Raw genomic sequence first — 18,975 nt, 5'->3', positions numbered from 1 at the left:
ATTTCTCTCCTGCGTTTGTTATAGCATTCAGCCCAGGATTCTTGGATTCCTCAATCATCCTGCTGCCACATATTTGATTTACTTTAATATTGTTTACACTGGTGGAGCATTTTGAAATTACAGAGTATGAAAAGTGAGTAATCAAAGTTATGAAAGCACCTCTTTTGCTTTCTAACAGATGCAAACATTCAAATATAAAGTTATAGCAGCCAGCTTTAAACAGTGACATTAAAAGGAACAATTTTATAAGAGTTTCTTAAATGTGATCTTCATTCAAGTCCCTGTTAATTTCAACCCAGAACTTGCCGTGGAATGGAATGAAATTAGAACCTGGCATTAAAATATTCTCTTTATAAGTAATCTTTCAAGCTTCCTCTGCCATGACCTTTAAAAAATGGAAGCAGTGTATGCAAGAGAACAAGGGCAGGCGGGTGGAGTAAGAAACTGAGGTCCTGCAAATACATTTTTATTAAATCGGCACCCAAGCAAGAATTTAAATAGACATAGCTGCATCGGACCAAGTATCATAGAAATACAATCCCTACAGCCATTCCATAGTAATAACTACACTACAGCTACAAGGCTGCATTTATATATGCATGCACCACATTATTTTCAATAGGAAATACCAGGAAAATGGAATGCATTCATTTCAGTTCTTCTAGTCAAGGGAACGGTTTAGGGGTAAATGCTAGATTTCTATGTACAACCAGTACAGTACTTTGACATACTTTCCAAAAGTTATTCTTATATGTCTGCAAAAGATCTTTATCTCAGTGTCACTGAATTCAGCTTAATTAAAATCTCTTCATAATCATTTACATGTGAAACTTTTTATCACACCTAAGGAAACTAAGATTGACTCCAGAATGTCAGACTAAAATCTTTGTTAATAATTAATTTACTACATGTAACAGGAGAAAGTTTACTTGTATGGTTAGTTAAAGTGTATTCATTACTGAAGGCGAACTGTAAGGTTTTGAATGTGTTTGGATAAGCCTCTCACAAATCTTCAACTGCAAGGCAAATTGCAGAGAACAAGTTCTGATAATGTTTCAGGGCATTCTTAGCTTTAAGCAATCAGAAAATAAAAAAGCCTTTATTTCTTTAACCTACAACCAACTTATGGCCATAATCTTGTATACAAAATATATACAGTAACAGACAGCTACCAGACCAGATAGGTCTGGGGCATGTCACCAACTGCCCTATCAACTCAAGTAATATCACTCAGCATTAGATTCAAGGTCACCTATTCAGTAGCTTGACAGGATTCACTTACACATATATAGTCGTGGAAAATGAGGAAGTGGAGGGATAGCTCTGTAACCTCTTAAATGAGTAACTTTATGGCACTCTTTCAAGTATCAGACAAAGAGCCAATATACTGTGCTGGCACCACTTGCCTCAACTGAATGATAGAGTAAAATTAAAGATTCACGCCCCAATGCTACCTCCCACCAATGTATGTGATGCAGCCATGCCATGGAGAAGTACGCAGCGTGCTGTGGTGGTGTGGACGAGGTCTCCTTAAGAAAGTGAACTTTTGTTTCCTTAACTCCTGGCAGGCCCAATGAGGGCCTATGAGTCTCCTTGGACCTGTGCCAGCACTACAGCTGATTAAAGTCTGAGTAAAGAGGCAGCACACATCAAATTTTGGATGGAATCTGGCACTGTGTTTGCCACTGAAATCACCCCCTCCAGCCTGCTTCCCACCTCCTGCCTTCCCCTAAATGGCCCTGTTACTCACCTTGCTCCCACCTCAACCACAAAATGCCCCCAAGCCAGACTACATGATCCACTGCAATCTGCTGGTTGTGGCAGTGCTTCTTTGATGTTGCTGCCGCTTGATGGCAGCTCAGAGTAGCCTGCCAATGGTAAACTGTGCAGGCTGCCACAAAGCCATTTGTTACAGCAGGATGCTGTCCTGTGGCAGGAGGCAACCCAAAGGACTGTAGGGTTACAAGTCTATACACGGTCACCTGGGTGTAAATTGCATTTAAACTCATTGGAGCATCCTCAGACAGTACAATGCTTTCTCAGATGCAGAAAGATGCAGTCCAGCAGAGCTTTCTCAAATGGTGCGGGATCTTTTACATTTGGACCCACAAAAGGTGGAAGATACTAATTTGCTAGGCACTTTGCTGAGAAAGTTGTATGCTTCTGTCACAACCTGGACACAACATTGACAAATCCTTTTGAACAGATTCACTTTGACAAGGGCTCTTAATACACTAGTTACAACTAGTTTGAACCACTCTAACATGTTCCACATGAGGCTGTTCTTGAACATTGTCCAGAAGCGCTAGCTCATGTAGAATGCTGCCTGCATGACTGCTGACTTGCAAAAGGTATGATGATAGATCGCCAGAACATTTTCTGGGCAGGAGAGGAGTCCTTCTGGGGTGGAGGGAGGGCAGGGCGGGACTGTCGGAGCCCTGCTCAGTTGGATCTTACCCTCCATGCAGGATGAAAAACTTGACATGGAGCTCTTCCAGTCTATGCAGACAAAATAGCCAGCACAGATTGGAAGAGACCCACTGCGGCCCCTGTGGCCTTACTTAGGGGTGGGGACAAAAGTATGCTTCCCAAGAAGGCCTCTGACAGCCCCGGCAGGGTTGCTGGACACAGCTGTCACCACTTCGGTGCCGCTGTACCTAATTAGGATTGGGCTGCCCAGTACTTATCTTTGGCAGGATCATTTTTTAATCAGACTGACAATCCTGTGATACCTTCTATGCATATATGGCACAAAATAAGTGTTTAAAAGTAGCAATTGCACTACTCCCATTTCACATGTGCTAGCACTATTACCCAGTTGAGTTTATGGCTGACTTGGGATTTCCACCTCTCTCCCAAGTCACTTGGTCCTCACTGTCACTAAAACGTGCCAGTGATCAGAATGGGTGCCTCCAGCCATAAACCATCTGCTTGATACAAGGTCTCTTGTGAGAAAGTTCTAAGAACTTTTTTTTTTAAGACAGGTTTCAAGATACTGAATCCTGCTTTCACAAATCATAAAAAAGAGTAACTGTTAAATGAACCACTATTCCTTTTATTAAATTATTAAGGCCTCTAAGGAATGCATCTTTCATCTAAAATAAAAGAAAGCAAAGTACAGTTTCAGTTCTGTTGTTTCAGGTCAAACAGATGTCCCCTATAAAGCTAATCCAGCTGAAACAACTCTCCACCATCCCCACTTCTAATTCCGTTTATGGAGAGGCTGCAGAATGCCTAATGGATTTGCAGAGGTAAATTGGTAAATGCCTAATGGATTGCAGAGGTTTGCAGAGGTAAAGGCTGCTGTATTTCCTGTAACTACTTGCTAAGTAAAAGGAAAGACTGCATGAACTATGACAAATAAACCTTTGTGATATGCTACTGCTCTCCAAACATGAGAATATCAATGCTATCAAGGAAATATGACATAGAAGACAAAAGGTACAGTCAGTCTGGGTTTGACAGATATGCAAAGGAAAGCGTAAGGCTGAAAGGCAACCCAAACTTTACACTAGTGATCCTAGTTCAGCTAAAGGGAATGATGTAGGGAAAGCAGGCCTGCTGGATAGCTTGGGCAAATACTGTACTGCTGGGATCAATACCTCTAGCTTGTGTGAAATAAGTCAGCCCTGACTTGGAGCCCAATCCTGAGCTCTTCAGTGCCAGCAGAGAGCTGGCACCACGAGAGCTGGGTGTTGCACACATACTGTAAGGCACATCTGACGCACCTGGAGAGAAGGGGCCACCAGCTCTGGGCAAACACCAATCAACGCGGACCCTCAGTGCCACTCGGAGGGCTGGTTGGTGCTCCAACAATGCCAGGGAGGCAAGCACTGCAGACACTTGCCTATAAGCCGATCTCACAGATAAGTCAAGGGCAGGCTTTGCACCAAAATCCACGGAATTTTCTATGACTCTCAGATAAGTCGAGGGTTAAACTTAAGGGGGAATTCATGCCAAGGTACACACATTTTAGTGTAAGAGAATAAAAATGTATTGTAACCAAGTAGACCATATCCAACTGCATATCATTCTTTCCCCTGCAAAGCTCCAGAAGTGAAAGGGTTTACACAGTGTGGTCATTATATGAAAGTTATGAAATAGTAGTGGTTTTAGGCAAACCTTCACTGCTCATAACTTTATCAGGTATCATCTACACAAAATGTCTAAAATGGGGCTCTTAATATAATTGGATAAGTATTAGTAACAAATGTGGAAAAACCCTGAAATAAGTTCTTACTCAGGTCAGTGTGCATGATGAGTTTCTATGAGAAAAAACAAAGGTTAAGAGAGTGCTCAAGAACATAAATACTTCTAAGAACTTACTAAAAATATCAAACATACAGCCCAATCCTATTCCCCACCACTGACAGCGATGCAGCTGCACTTATGGAGTGTGTGCTGGATCCAGTGATGGGACAACCAGCAGGCCACACTGAGGTAAGTAACAAACATTTTCACTTCCCTCTGGATAGGCCTGCTTGTGGCTTATGGGTCTCCTTGGAACCATGACAACTATGTAGCAGGTGTAAGTCTGAGAAATGGGGCAGGGCAGTTTGAAAAATGGGGGATAATATTTTGGAGCAAGTAGCTGCCACTTGGATACACTGCTTGCAACTCACTCCCTGCCTCGCCCCTAAACTCACCCTGCCCTGCCACTTCCCACCTACAACATTCCCCCTACCACCAACTTATGAGCACTGATTGGACTTCCTGGAGCCACTGCTGTGCGTGCTGCATCTCTAGCTGTTTGTGGCAGCAGCACAGAAGGGTGAGATGATTGCCCAGCTTTCATGCCACTGCAAAGGCCTTGTTCTGCCAGTGTACAAGTTCTGGCAGTGCAAGGCCCAGATAGGATTGGGCTGATACCCTTAAAAAAATTACACTGTCAAGTTTTTCCCACCACTAAGATTGACAGACATGTTGGCATCCTTTAGTCTCGGAAGACTATGGTATCGCGCTCTGAATGGTGGCTCTGGAACAGTGTCCTCTCCAGTACGCGAAGCCTGGGTAAAGTAGGTATGGAGGATAGGCTGTTACCCATGCAGCAAATCCCCGCTCTCCACGTCACTGAAATGGTCCAATGGAACGGCAGAAGCCAATACGGTTGGTTCCAGCGGTGTTGCAGGAGTTGCCAGAACGTGACTGTGTTCAGCCATGAACTGCCTCAGGGACTCCGGCTCCGGATTTTGCCTCGAGGTTGACTCCTGAAGCCTTTTCCTTAACTGGATGTAGCCACAAGGCAGCGGAGGTTTGGGATCAGAGTTTTCCTTCTCTCAGATGAGCTGCCTTCCCAGGCTGACGAGCCCCATCTACCCGGTGGCTGTTTAGTCGCCTCTTACGACAAGTACAGCCAAACCGAGGGCCTATTCTTATCCCCAGCCCCCACTGAGATTGACTATAATATTTTTCCTCTACTAAACCTGCATTCTTCATGTACCTGGGTTTTTAAATGACAGCAAAATATTATTCAATCTGAGAATATTCAAAGAAGAAAATTCAAAGAAGAACAATATGCTAATCGAAACTGACAGTGGTCATAAATCCAGCAAATCAGTCACACACATAGAAGTTTGAAACAACCTTGCATGGGTCAAGTAGGTCTTCCAAATGTGTAAAATTACTTGCAGAAACATGGACAATACATGAACAATTAACTGAGAAATTTAAATCAGTTGAAACAACTGGAAATGTGTCACATTACAAAAAGATGAGTAAGTATGATGTGAAGAAAATGAACGTTTGTAATTTTGAGCATGACTTTCTAATTTCATGTAAATAAAAGAATGTTATAAAATTCTTTCTTGGAATATAACAGAGTGGTCATCTTAAGAAGTCATATTACAATGTTTGCACAGCACAACATCACAAGTGTGTAGTTCTGAACTGCAAGCACTTTTAAAGTGGATGCAATCTCTGCCTCAAGTGGTAAGCTCCAACTCCAGGGGACTCACAAAGCCCATCAATATACCAGTCTAGATGCAAAGTATGCACTGCAGTCTGTTTATTTGGCCCAATTACAGATAACAAAAAGGACGAACAGCTTGACCCTCTTCCCTTGTTAACTTCACCCTTATTCTTAGGCTCTGACCCTTGGCTTCCTTGCCTAATGCCAAATACCTAGTGAAGGCCCTCCACCTACTTAGGTGTATTTAGGAGGTCCTAAAATACAGACAGGTAGGGATTTTCTACAAAAAAAGACCAAAGATTCCAGCCATCTGCAGGTGATTCCATCAGATTCCAGGATGGGATACATCAGCTGAGTCTCGGGGGGGGGGGTCTTTGAGGGGGTTGCTGGTGTGGCTGGAAGGACATTAGTTGTACTGGGGGACCAAAGCTGGACTGCCCTCAATCCCCTCCTCCCCGTCCCCAGTCCTTCCTCTGGGTCTTCCAGGGCCCTCACTGCACTGAATCTTCATGGCTGACTTGGTCGCCCTAAGTGCCAGGATGCTCTGCTCTCCTGTCCTTGGAGGACCAATGCCTTCCTCTTGGTCTTCCTATTTTCCTCTCCTGCACCCTATCTCTGCCTCTCCTCATACCACCTCTCCTCTCCTCACTCTCTCTGACTGCTCCCCCTCTCTGTCCTTGACAGCAATGAGAGATGCTGAGGCTAAGAAACTGAACTCCAAGCTCCTCATTCAATTTTTATTCTGTCCTGGACTCAGTATGTGGCCTTAGGCAAGCTATTACTATTAGCTTGGAATAATTAGGGTTAGGGCTGAAGCATGCAGTGTGGTCCAGTGAGTATGTGCATTATTTACTGGGCATTCAAATAATTCTTTTAAGTTCTGTTGGGTTTCAACTGAGATTGAAATAGCAACTCTCATTGCCCTTCTTAGAATCATATCCTTAGAGTAACACATGGACCAATACTATGGGCTATTTACCACAGTGGATCACATGACCCACCACTGTAAATGATGCTGCAGCACCGTAAATGGTGTGTTGCTGTTGTGTGTCAGAGCCACCAGCTGCAAAATGGCAGATGGCTCTGCACACCCACAACCAATGGACCCAGCCCGTGTTGGAGCAGGTAAGGGGCCAGCAGCGGTGGGCCATGGGCAATTCAGGGGAGGTTTGGGGCAGGGACTGGGGAAGGCAGAGTGATGTTCAGGGGGTGGCAAGGGGAAGATCTCGGTGGCAGTTTTCCATTCTAGATCCCATCTCCCTTTCTCTGCACAGACATAACCCTTCTTCTCCTTGGACTTATACCTGCAAAGTTACTAGCATGGGTCCAAGGAGACCCACTGGCAACCAAGCGACACAACTGGGAGGTAAATAAAAGATATTTTACTTCTCACTGACTGTCTGATCAGAAACACGCACACACACACATTGCATGCAGCATGCACTCCAGCAATGCAGTTGCATGGCAAAAGATGATGGGGGATAGGACTGGGCTGTTAGCTTTTTTCAAAAATCACAAATCACTGAACTGTTGGAGCTGACGGAGCTGACAGACTGTTGGAGCTGTTGGAGCTGACAGACTGAAAAGAAAGAGTAGGACATAAAAATTAAAGCAAGAAAGTAAACATAGCCCATACCTGTTGAAGAAGCAAATAACTACTGCTCCAGCCACAGTCATCTGCTGACATGCAAGAATAAATTCACTTGTCCAGATAAGCCCAACTACATGGTACCACCACATGTAGCGAATGCCAAACAGAATTTTGTACTCCACTTGACCTCCTGAAATGACTTGGGCATTACCTAAGATTCAAGACACCAAGAATTGTTACAATCCAGAAAACAAAAACACAGTAATTTATGAACGTTTAAGACACTCAGGGCATAATCCTAACTCCTTATGCCAGTGCTTTCCAGCACTGGCACAGCAGTGCCAATGGAACATGTGCTGCATCCTGCAGTTGGGTGTCACTCACAGAGGCCTCCTCCAAGTAAGGGAATGTTTGTTTCCTTACCTCAGAGCTGCATTGTCCTTATGTCAGTGCTGAGAAGCACTGACATAAGGGGTTAGGATTGCACCCTACTACACTTTTCTCTGTATGTTTTTGTCTGAGGAGGAAAAAGAGGTATGGGAAATGTACAGAAAAATTACAGCAAAATTGGTGATTAGATTCCTTCCATTTTACCCAACTTCAGACATCAAAATGGGTAGCGTCAGTGAAGGACCATTTAGCATTCTCTAACAGTGAGGTGACAAAGGACTGAACGAAAAAGGACATTTTTAATGGAGGCACATTGTTTTGGGAACTTGCTTTCATTCTAGAATGTGACCTTCCAGGAAAAGGGCACTCCTGCTCACAATAAGGCAGTGCTCTCTCTTTAAGGTCAGACTATAGAAAGTGTCCTTGTACCAATCCCAAACATAGCAAACATTTCTTGCCATCAGATAAGGGAATAAAAGACAGAACTTACTTATACTGTTTATTTGCAACAGAACAGTGTTACCTTAAGGACATAAAGTGCCAGTTATACAGCTTTGCCCTGAATCTTTGCTATGAGTCAATTATTTACATACAATAGTTTCAGGCAGTATGAATAGGCAGTAGAAAGATGCAGACCAGCCTTATTACCTATAACAGATTGTAAAAAGATTTCAAGGCAACAGGTTTTGGTTTCAAGGTTTACTGTGCTCCCCCTCCTCTGGCTACACTACTGATCGAGGCTTCTGCAATCATGCTTACTTTTGTTTCATACCAATGCACGTTTGGAGAAGAGCAGAGTTAAAATGTTGACACCTGATATAGCACAACCACTACTATTAGGGAATACTTGCTGAGTGAAGTACAACTCTCATGATTTGACTGAAGGGCAACTCCTGTGACCTTGTCCAGGAAGGCTCTTCTAACTGCAAATTATTAGTAACACACAAACTTCAACTCAAATAGCTTTGCAGCAAATACTTCAGCCTACAGTTTTGTAATGCAACAGCTTGAATAGAAGCAGAACTAAATCCAGCAAGTGCTTGCTTGTCACTTAAAAGCAGCTGAAAACAAAAGTTAATTGACAGGCCAAATAACTGATAATTAGAACTGACAGCGACAGATCTTGGGTGCTTACACTAACTTTCATACTCCCATTGTGTAGACACAATTGTAATATAATTTGCTGCCCAATCCTATTCTCCACAACTGGCACTATTGTAGCTGCAGTGGTGAAGAACACACTTTATCCAGTGGTGGGGGTAGGGTGGTATCTAGAGTCCTGTTACAGGTATTTTTTACTTACCTCTGTGAAAGACCCATGATGGTCTATAGGTCTCCTTTGATCCATGGCAGCTATATAGCTGGCGTAATTGGAGGAGAGAAAGGGGTCAGGGCAGGCCGAAAAATGGGAGTTAAAATTTGGCATGCGCATTTGCCACAAAATCATCTCCCTTCAGCCCACCTCTGCCCCTTCTCCACACCTCAAAACATCTCAAACCTCCCTTTCCCTGCTGCCAACTTACCAGCACCTACAGAACCTCCTGGCACCGCTACCATGCGCATCACAGCTCTTGTCATTTGCAGTAGTGGTATGGCAGAATGCAACAGTGACTCAGCTTTGGCACTACAATAAAGAAAGCTAGTTCTGGCAGCACAAGGCCAACACAGAACTGAGGCTTGAATGTAATATATGGAACAATTATATTTGATCACTATCTTATGTGACATTTGCACACATTGGACTCTCCATTTTTGTTTTTGCAAGCCTACTGGTTTGGAGGTGCTGCGGTGGTAGGCTGGCCCAGGATCACAGCAGAGGGCCTCTACCTTCCCCCCTCCCAGGTGGGGGTGGATATGGGGCTGGTCCATTTCCAAGAGCTGTGCCCACCCCAAAGACTTCTGCCATATGCCTCACTCTGGCTAGAATGGCCTCTTTTTCTAGGAGCACTGCACCAGGTGGATGGCCCACAGAGTTCTTATGAGAGAATGGGTCTGGTGTGAGACTTGAAGGGACAGAGCCTGGGGGTGACACCCAACACTACACTAGGTGACACCCAGTGTAGTGACGTCACTGATGCATATATGTTTTGTGTATATTTGGAAATATATATAAAACAGGAAATACATTGATTTTATTCATTTTGGTAATTTAGAACCATAGAAAATAACACAACTGACCTGCAGTTCCTAAGCTAAGTAACACAGCAACCCAGAACAACCAGAAGAGAAAAAGTATTATGAAAGTCCAAAGAGGCTGAAAAAACAGAGAAGGAACATTGCCAATTATTTTGTTGGTAACTTGAAAGAGTTGGATAGTCAGGGGAATCCTCTTCCTAACTATCAAGATCAGACAAAGAAGGACAATCTATGGAAAGAAAAGAAAATAATTCATTAGAATGTTTCTATTAACAAATTAGCAAGTTTACCAATTTGGGATGGGAATGCATATATATTTCATGATCAGTCCAAACACAGAACATCGCTTTTTAAAACAGTCTTTGGCACAAAAAACCTCTTCTAATGTTTATTTACTGCCTATTCTGTATAAATTATGTAGTAAGAAACCATGGTAAATTCATTAAGTTACAAATTTTTCATAAGGTTACATCTTTGTTCCACAGTACAAGCCTGCGCACAACTACTCAGAAGTAAAGTCCATTGGGTTTAATGATATTTGCTGCCAGATAAGTGTGTATAGAATTGCAACCCTCATTTTATTACTGTTTTTAACAAGAACATCCTCACATATATTACAGAAAGCAATTGCATAAAATGAAAGATCTGCCCAGCCGTAGGTAGAGGAAAGATACTTGGCTACAAAGTTACATCTAGTTTGAAGAATTATTTCTTTTGCAGTACAAAGTTCTCCGGCCTTCAGCTTTAACAGCAAAACAGTTTTAAACTGAAAACTACTAAAAGAGCTATCCTTCCACAAGGAAAGAAAAGCCTCTCAAAGCATGACTGCTGCCCTCTTGTGCCAGCAATGCAATATGCTGGTCATGGGATACTCCCATGTTTTTACTGGCTGTCAGTCACCCAAATTCACTCCAGTTCAGTTTGAGGTTGGCAAAACTATGCCTATTATCCAATGCTACAATCCATTGGTACAGGAGCGCTATGTTTTCTTTCTATATTATAGTCTAATACCTAATGTAAGCACAGCAATTGGTCATAATATAATATTATCACTGTAACGAGCACACTTACTGTATAGCCAACTAAAAAAATACATTATCGAGAAAAATTTACAAATGACACTGTTAACCATGATATTTGTCCAATCCTAAAAGGTCTTAAACTGCTGGAACAAGCATTTTGGCAGCAAAAGCCCTTTTATGTCTGTTGCAAAGCACAACATGCCATTTCGTGCGGCCTGGCTGCTGCCACAAACAGTGAGTGGCTGGGTCCACAGTCTGTTCATATCACTTGGCAGCATTAAATCAGTGCAAGGAGGAGGGAGTTGGGAAAGGGACAGAAATTGGGATTTGGAAAAAGATCAAGGCTGGGAAGGGGGCAGCAACAGCGGCAGCAGCATCACCAATATAATAATTCCCTTTTCTGCCTCGATCTACCTTTCCAGGTCCACTCAGATTTGCACCAGTTACATATCTTATGCAGGTCTGAGTAGATCCAGTCAAGTGGCAAAGGTTTCCCCCCAGCACAGGAACAGATGCTTTCTTACCTGGAAGAGAACTCTGGGGCCCAGTAACAGACCTGCCCTCAAGGCGCCTCTCAGGACAAAGGTTCACAATGCCGCCCTCCCCCACAGAACATGCCACTCTCCATGTTTACCAACTAAATGGAGTCTCGCATGACTCCAGGACCGATTGGGGAAGTGTTCTGAGGCTTCCCCATGGTCTTAACAATACTTCTGGAAAACCATTAGTACCGTTTTCAATCGTGTTGGGAGCCTCAGGAAGGCTTCCCATGTAGTCCTGGAGTCTCGCAGGCTCAGCACCCAGGGTATTTGCCCTGTTTGCTCATCACTAGATCCGCCACCGTTGGGGCCTGAAACTCTCCCATGAGATACAGCACATGCCCCATTGACACAGCTCTATCGCCAGATGGAGGGGGTTATGTTAGATTGGGCTGATTGTCTAACTAGCCCCAAATATCCAATTGCTGAGGCATTTTTGGATGGTGCCCATTATCTCAAGTTCAAGCATAAGCAAGTTATGCTGCATATTTACTGTTGCATACGTCTTCTTATAAGGTTTCAAGTTAAGTTTTAAACATTTAACCCACTTCGCCAGTGGTTCCCAAACTTTTTTGGCTAGTGGCTCCCTTGAACTACTGGGCCATTGGCCACATTAGGGTTGCAGTCCTATACATTATGAAGGGTAGTGGGTTTTTCATGAGGATTCTGCAGCTAGCCAGCTGGTTTCCATGGCTCCTCAGGGAGCCACGGCTCACAGTCTGAGAACCACTGCACTATGCAAAGACAAACTGCACATGACCTGTGGGCCACAATACATTTCAATTCTGAGAAAGGTAACTTTGTTTCTAAAAATTAAGCATCTACACCAGTGGTTCCCAAACTGGTGGGTTGTGACCCACCAGCCAGGGAAGCACTGGCCTATGTCCCTTTAAGGGATGGGGAAGGGGGAAGGCAACAACGCAATCCCCAGGATCATGCTGATGCTGAGGACTAGAGAAGGGGTTTTCACTTCAGCCAGTGTTGGAGTCCTGGGAGGTCCTGGGGGTCTGGGTAGCCCTCTGCAGGGCTCCCCAGGCTTCTGTAAGACTGATGAAAAGAAAAAATGGGCACATCCAGTTTTCATGATTAAACTGGAAGTGTCTATTTTTTCCTATTTTTCAGACTGAGGCTTGGGAAGCCCTGCAGAGGGCTCCCAAGACCCCCAGGACCTCCCAGGACTCCAGCGCTAGCTGGAGGTAAGTGAAAAAACCCCTTCCCTCTTCCGCAGAAGCACAATCCTGGGGATCACGTTGCTGACTTCTCCCCACCTCAGCAAATACTTATGTGGTTCCCTCCTACAAAGGAGAACTTCAGAACCACTGATCTACACTATACTGTTTTAAATATGTGTTTGAAAATGCAATATTACAAAGAGATAAACCAGAAATCAGGGTGCAAAAAACTCTGTTTTCAACTCCCTTGATTCTGAAGACATTAGATCAAGTTTTTATCAAAGCTGACTTATATTTATCACATTTGAAAGTATGGGTAGCATAGCGGAAGGGAAATATTTCAGCCAAATGTATTTTGGCGTCCTTCAGGTTCATACGGTATATGTGAGATACATTAATTACTGGAAGCAACAATGCACATTGCTATCCCCAGTTTTCACAGGTGAATGGGGCTATGGAAGGGGGGCACTTCCCTCAACCTTCGTAGCTACACTATTGCTGGGAGAGATGGAACTGTCTACTTGTTGGGGGGGCAGCACCACCAACCACCCCAATATTGCTAGTGCAGCAACAAAATTTAAAAAGTTGTTGTAGCCTTCCACTTTGTCATACATTTCTGATGAAGCCCCACTGCATCCTGTAATAAGTTATTTGATCCAACATGCTAGTGACTATTTGATAAAGTGCCTTACCGTAACAATTGTAGATACAATAGAAAATCCAAATAATAATTTCATGTTCTCCTTTTCTGTTTCCAGTTCTATGCTGGCCTCATTACTGTAATTATAATACAGCCACCACATAATACCTGAAACAACTAGAACACATACATATATGCAAGAAATGCTCAATTAGTCTGAAATATTCAATATCTAGTCATATACGCGACTCATGAACAAACACTGGATCCTGAACGCCGGAACCCGAATGTCATGTCAGGCCAGAAGGCCTGACACGGAGTGCACCAGCAAAATAGCTGGCACAGGCTTTAGAAGCCCCATTGTGGGTCTTTCCTTGAGGGAAGGGGACAAGAGTTCCTTTTCCCCCAAGGAGTCTACCGGCGGCTGCAGTTATGCTGCAGGATGCTGCAGTAGCCACTTTGGCAACACTGTACCCTGCGGCGGCACCTTTAGGATTGAGCTATAAGGGCCCAATCTCATTCAGTGCATGCCAGCTCACTGCCGGACGCACTGTTGCAAATGTGCCATAAGGCATGTTTGTGGTCCCTAGCGTTGGTGCTAGCCCAGCACTGGCTGGAGCTGGGCTAGCACTAGTGGAGCACCAGAGCTCCATAATCACATGGACCACCGGGCAGCAGAGAGGTAGGTGGGGGCGTGGGCGGAGGCAGGGAGGATGCAGTGGCAGCCATTTTTGGCACTGCTGCAGCCCGATGTGCCAGGCAGCTCAGGACTGGGCTGCCCGTCAGTGTGGGTGGGAGGGAGATGGGGAGTGGGTGGAATGGGGCAGGGGAGGGGGATCAAGGTTGGGAACGGGGTTAGTAGCAGTGGCTGTGCTGATATCCTATCCCCCTTCCTGGGACAATTCATACTTGCACCTCTAAAATAGCTGGAGCAGGTCTGAGGAGACCCATTCAAGTGGCAGAGGCTTAACTCTGGGCAGTAGTGGACCCAGACTTTACGAATGGGGCAAATGTCCTAGAAACTGAACCCACACAATGCTAGGACCGTGCCGGAAGACTCTCAACATGATCGGCAACTATACTTCCAGTTTCCCAGAACTACAGTTTAAGATGGCGGGGAAGCCTCAGAATGCTTTCCTAATCAGTCCTGGAGTTGGGGAGGCTCCATTGCAATCCAGTGTGGGGGGACAGCTTTGTGCACGGGGGGGGGGGGTGCATCATGGGCCTTTGCCCCAGGCATGAGGAGGGAGAAGTTCGCCACTGACTCTGGGCAAGGGAATAAATGTTCCCTCATCTGGAAGAAACCTCCAGGACTGCTCCCCCCTCCCCCGCAGGATGCAGTACATGCTCCAGTGGTACAGCTGTATCAATGGAGATGGGATTTAGTTAAGATTGGGCTATAACTTTCATAAGAGATGAAATACAATATGTGATCGTAACAGTCACTAAAAAATTGGAGGCAAGTTTAACCCCAAGTGGTTCAAGCATAAAGTGCTTCTCGGTGACTTTTTTTCCTTCCAGAGAAAGCTCTTCACACTGGAGAAAGTTGAGGGGCTATAGTGTGGGGGTGCTGTTGGAATGAAAAAGTCCCAATGAGCAGGTGGAGCATGATTCAGCCCAATGGATCCCACCCTTACTAAACATGTAACAAAGTATCAATACTTACATAATAATCCAAATACAAGCAGTGTAACAAAAATGTGAATGAGAAGTACACTGATGAATCTGAAGACTAACATCATAATGATGGAGAAGGCTGCAATTAACAAGATATAATACATCAGTGGACTTTAAAACATTCTCCTAAATAATTTTCATGATGTATTAATTGTACCTAAAGAGTTTGGCTGCTGAAATGTCACTGAACCCAATGGGATTTAAACATTTTACTATGTGCATGCCTGCAATTGTTGATTGATTATGCCTACATTTAATTATGTGTGTAGCTAATAGAAGCAGCCTTCTGGCTGGTTTTCTTCAATAAAATAAATAAATACTGCCAGAAACTTACCCAGTGCTAAGATGCACAGGCCTATCACAGAATCTCTTCTTGCCATTACGCCACTGAGAACACGATGAAAAATATCTACTTCGTTGACCGCATCTATCAACACTGTAGTAAACCGGGAATAGCATTCAGCATTTCGTGGAATACATCGATTAAACAATGGGAAAGACATGCTGGAAGGTTTTAAAAAGTACAGAAAAAAGGTTGAGATTAAAGTTTCACACACACAAAGAAAACAAAGAAAAACCTAAGCACTCTGGTTTCAAAAGATCAACACTTGTTCAGCTCCTGAATCCCCTTGTTCCTATCATTTATGAATCATATGTTTTTGCTTTTAATAAAATTCCTCTAACATACACACATATTCCTTTAGTGCTCAAGTGCACTTTTACATTTACAGCATTTACACCATTTACAGCAGCAAGTCTGTTCCCACACCAAATAATCCATTTTCTGGGACACTTGCTATTGTCTCTGGATTGGAAGTTCTGGGACTACTGCATAAAGGATAAGATGAAGTGGGCTTTTTTCTTCTTTTTTCAGATTGTACAAAAAGCAGAGTAAAGCAAGATGCTGTCTCATTTTCACCATTCCATTTGCAGATAGCGAAAGAAGGAGCTGAATTTTGGTGATTTGTGGGTTGAATTTGATAAATTATGGGAACTTTTGGGAGGTGACAACTTTCTTCTGACTGGTGACAACATATATATTTATATTTATATATAGATAAACCAATAACCACTTGCTGTCAACCTACTGTAAGCTGCTCTGAAAACTCTTTCAAAAATTTCTAGGCCCTCTCCAAAATTGCCCTCTAGTTCTATCTCCCCAAATTTAACCTGCAATCCCAATTCTTCCCTCCAGTGAGAATGTTCAATTCAGCAGAAAGACTGTAAGGCTGCAATCCTATATTCACTTTCCTTGGAGTAAGCCCCATGCAACACAAACAGCTTTACTTCTGAATGCATATAATTGTGCTGTAGGACTATCTGGAAAGATCTAGAAATCTCCAAATATTTAGCACACTTAGGGCCCAATCCTATCCAACTTTCCATCACCTATGCAGCCACAATGCAGCCTGGATATAAGGGAACGAACATTCCCTTACCTTAAGGAGGCCTCCATAACTGCCCCACCACCATCACAGGATGCAGCACACAACCCATTCACATGGCTGCATCAATGCTGGAAAGTTGGATAGGTTTGGGGCCTTAATTTCTATGCATCTATTATTTCAAAGCATTAATGCATAGTACAGCAGATACATGCACTACAGGTTCATACAAAAATACAAACAGTGCTTAAGAGAAGTTCAAAGTGCTATTCACAGAAATCTATGCACAGGTGCAACCTATTTATCCACAAATTTTTTATCTTCTGATTTGTCTCAACTCAAATCGGGTGGGGGGAACTGAAAGTTACACACACCTTTGCCCTGCACTGGCCTCTGCTCCAGGCAGCCCAAAACACTGCAAAAAGGCTCTGCTTTGCCCAGGCAGGGAAATAGCCCTGGAGTCTTGCAAGAGACTTGGGAAGGAACAGTAACACTCTTGGAGCCCCTGAGGCAGCAAAGAGGCTGAAGAGGGGGCAGAAAACCTCTGTAGCCAGAGCATGTGCAGCAAGGTGGAGCTTGCTTGCTCACTCACTCTCTCACACACACAGGTTTCATAGTAACAGAGGGGATTGCTTTAAAAAACCCAGGGAATGTTGGCCGAATTTCCCCCCCCCCCATGGTGCAGGCTCTCCTGCTCCAGCCTATGGAAACGAAACAGCCCAGCAAGCAAGTCTGCCCAGCAAGCAAAGCATGAGATTTAGGCTACAATCTGATCCACCCTTTCCTGGGAGTAAGCCCAATTGACTGGAATGGGGCTTACTTCTTACTTCTGAGTAGAAATGTATGGGACCAGACTCTTAAAAGCTCAGCATCCCATCTGTGAAAGAAGCAGGACAGCTGGCAATGAGAGGGCTGAGTATGGAGGGGAGGGGACTGATAACAGCTGCCTTAGTTTCCCTCCAGCCCCAAGTGTCAGGCTTCAGCGTATTTGCTTAACTCTATGGAATTTAGCACAAGGAGTTTTTGTTAATGTTAGTCACAAACAGAACTAACGCGGATAAATAGGCTCCACCTGTATATTACTTCAGTAGTGTAAGTTTCTGAAAGACAGTAAACTGAATATGCATCACTAAGTATTGAGTCTGTATTACTTTAGATTAAATAGCTGAATGTCCACTGTCTTGTTCTGTGCACTGTCATAGTGTGGATAGTGTTCCAGGCCTGAATTTTCTCAGGCTACAAATTTGTGGTATGACAGCAAGTGATTTCGCATGTTAAAGGCTGTAACAATATTATCCAACAAAATATTCCTAAGGTAGCAATTCTATTCACACTTCCCTGGGAATAAGGGACATATTCTATTGGGCCTGCACCAGTCCACCATTGGTGCATAGTGTTGCAAACATGCTGTAGGGCACGCCTGCGACACTTACCAGCAGGCCAGCTCCAGCACTAGCTCAGTGCAAGCCCATGCTGAGCCAAAGCTGGGCGGAGGAGTGACAACCACCGCCTGGAGCTCCGGGCAAGCACTGGGTGGTGGACTGGTAAGTTTTGCGGAGGTATTCCAGGGCAGGAAAGGACAGGGAATGTGTAGCAGGGGAGGGAGTGGAGCAGGAGGGCACAGAGATGGCATAGGCTCTGCCACCATATCCTAACCACCCTCCCGGCCTGGGAAACTTGACACGGGTCTTCTCAAATCTGCGCCCACTCAATAGCGGGCACAGATCCAAGAAGATTCAACAGACCACCTGGGGATTACATGGGGTAAGGGAGCATAGGCTTACTCCGAGTCGACCTTGTGCTACTTCCCAGCCCTACAGGATGCAGCAGTAGCCATTTCAGTGTCACTGAACTCAATGGGACTTACTTCTGAGTACATATGCATAGAATTGTGCTGTAATACACATAAACTCTGCATACCACTTTAGTTACACAAATATTTGAATTGTAAAATGACTAACAAAAGGGTGTGATTAGTCCAACTCAAATTAACATGTAAAAATGAATGCATGCAGCAGAGATTATTTTATGCATGTTCTCTGACTTCTGACCAGAGGAAACATTCTACCTGAAATAACTCACATATGTGTGAAGTGAGATAAAGTGTTTAATCAGTACAGCACATCAGTACAGTTAATAATTTACTGTTAAGTTAGGTAGTGAGTTGAGTAGCATCACCTCTGCTTTTAAACTGAAAAAATCTCAACCATGGTGGAGCCTGCTTTCAGACGCAGTTCATAATGCAACAAGCATGAATGGTCAAGGAATAAACACAACATTCAGATACCCTTACACAGGACTTTCGATGTGACTTTGGTTCACTTTTGGTATATTTACATTTACATTTTTTACTATATGTATGAATAAAGCATATCATATTATAAGCAAATGGACCACAACACAAAGAAGCTATTTCATACACAGAAAAGACTATACACCTGTTCCATATGGGGGTATGTACAATACAAGAACCAAAATGCAGTTCTGTGCACTCCATATTGCACAGTCCAGTTCA

General features: G+C 43.8%; 1 protein-coding gene across 7 annotated transcripts in view; it reads right to left on the bottom strand.

The window, feature by feature from the left end:
• The window catches only part of SLC44A3 (solute carrier family 44 member 3), a 101,324-nt gene that overhangs the window by 15,110 nt on the left and 67,239 nt on the right, over positions 1-18,975 (bottom strand). For all 7 annotated transcript variants that reach the window (XM_066624066.1, XM_066624067.1, XM_066624064.1 and 4 more), the window contains exons 6-10: positions 15,410-15,579; positions 15,065-15,154; positions 13,451-13,575; positions 10,068-10,254; positions 7,545-7,710 (exon numbers count right to left, since the gene is read on the bottom strand). In XM_066624066.1, the coding sequence (XP_066480163.1) occupies positions 7,545-7,710; positions 10,068-10,254; positions 13,451-13,575; positions 15,065-15,154; positions 15,410-15,579 (738 nt within the window). The remainder of the gene's footprint in view (positions 1-7,544; positions 7,711-10,067; positions 10,255-13,450; positions 13,576-15,064; positions 15,155-15,409; positions 15,580-18,975) is intronic.

The sequence above is a fragment of the Tiliqua scincoides genome, chromosome 4, assembly GCF_035046505.1.
Source record: "Tiliqua scincoides isolate rTilSci1 chromosome 4, rTilSci1.hap2, whole genome shotgun sequence".
Classification (NCBI taxonomy): domain Eukaryota; kingdom Metazoa; phylum Chordata; class Lepidosauria; order Squamata; family Scincidae; genus Tiliqua; species Tiliqua scincoides.
Note: the sequence above shows the minus strand (reverse complement) of the source record. Positions and strands in the feature narration are given on the sequence as shown.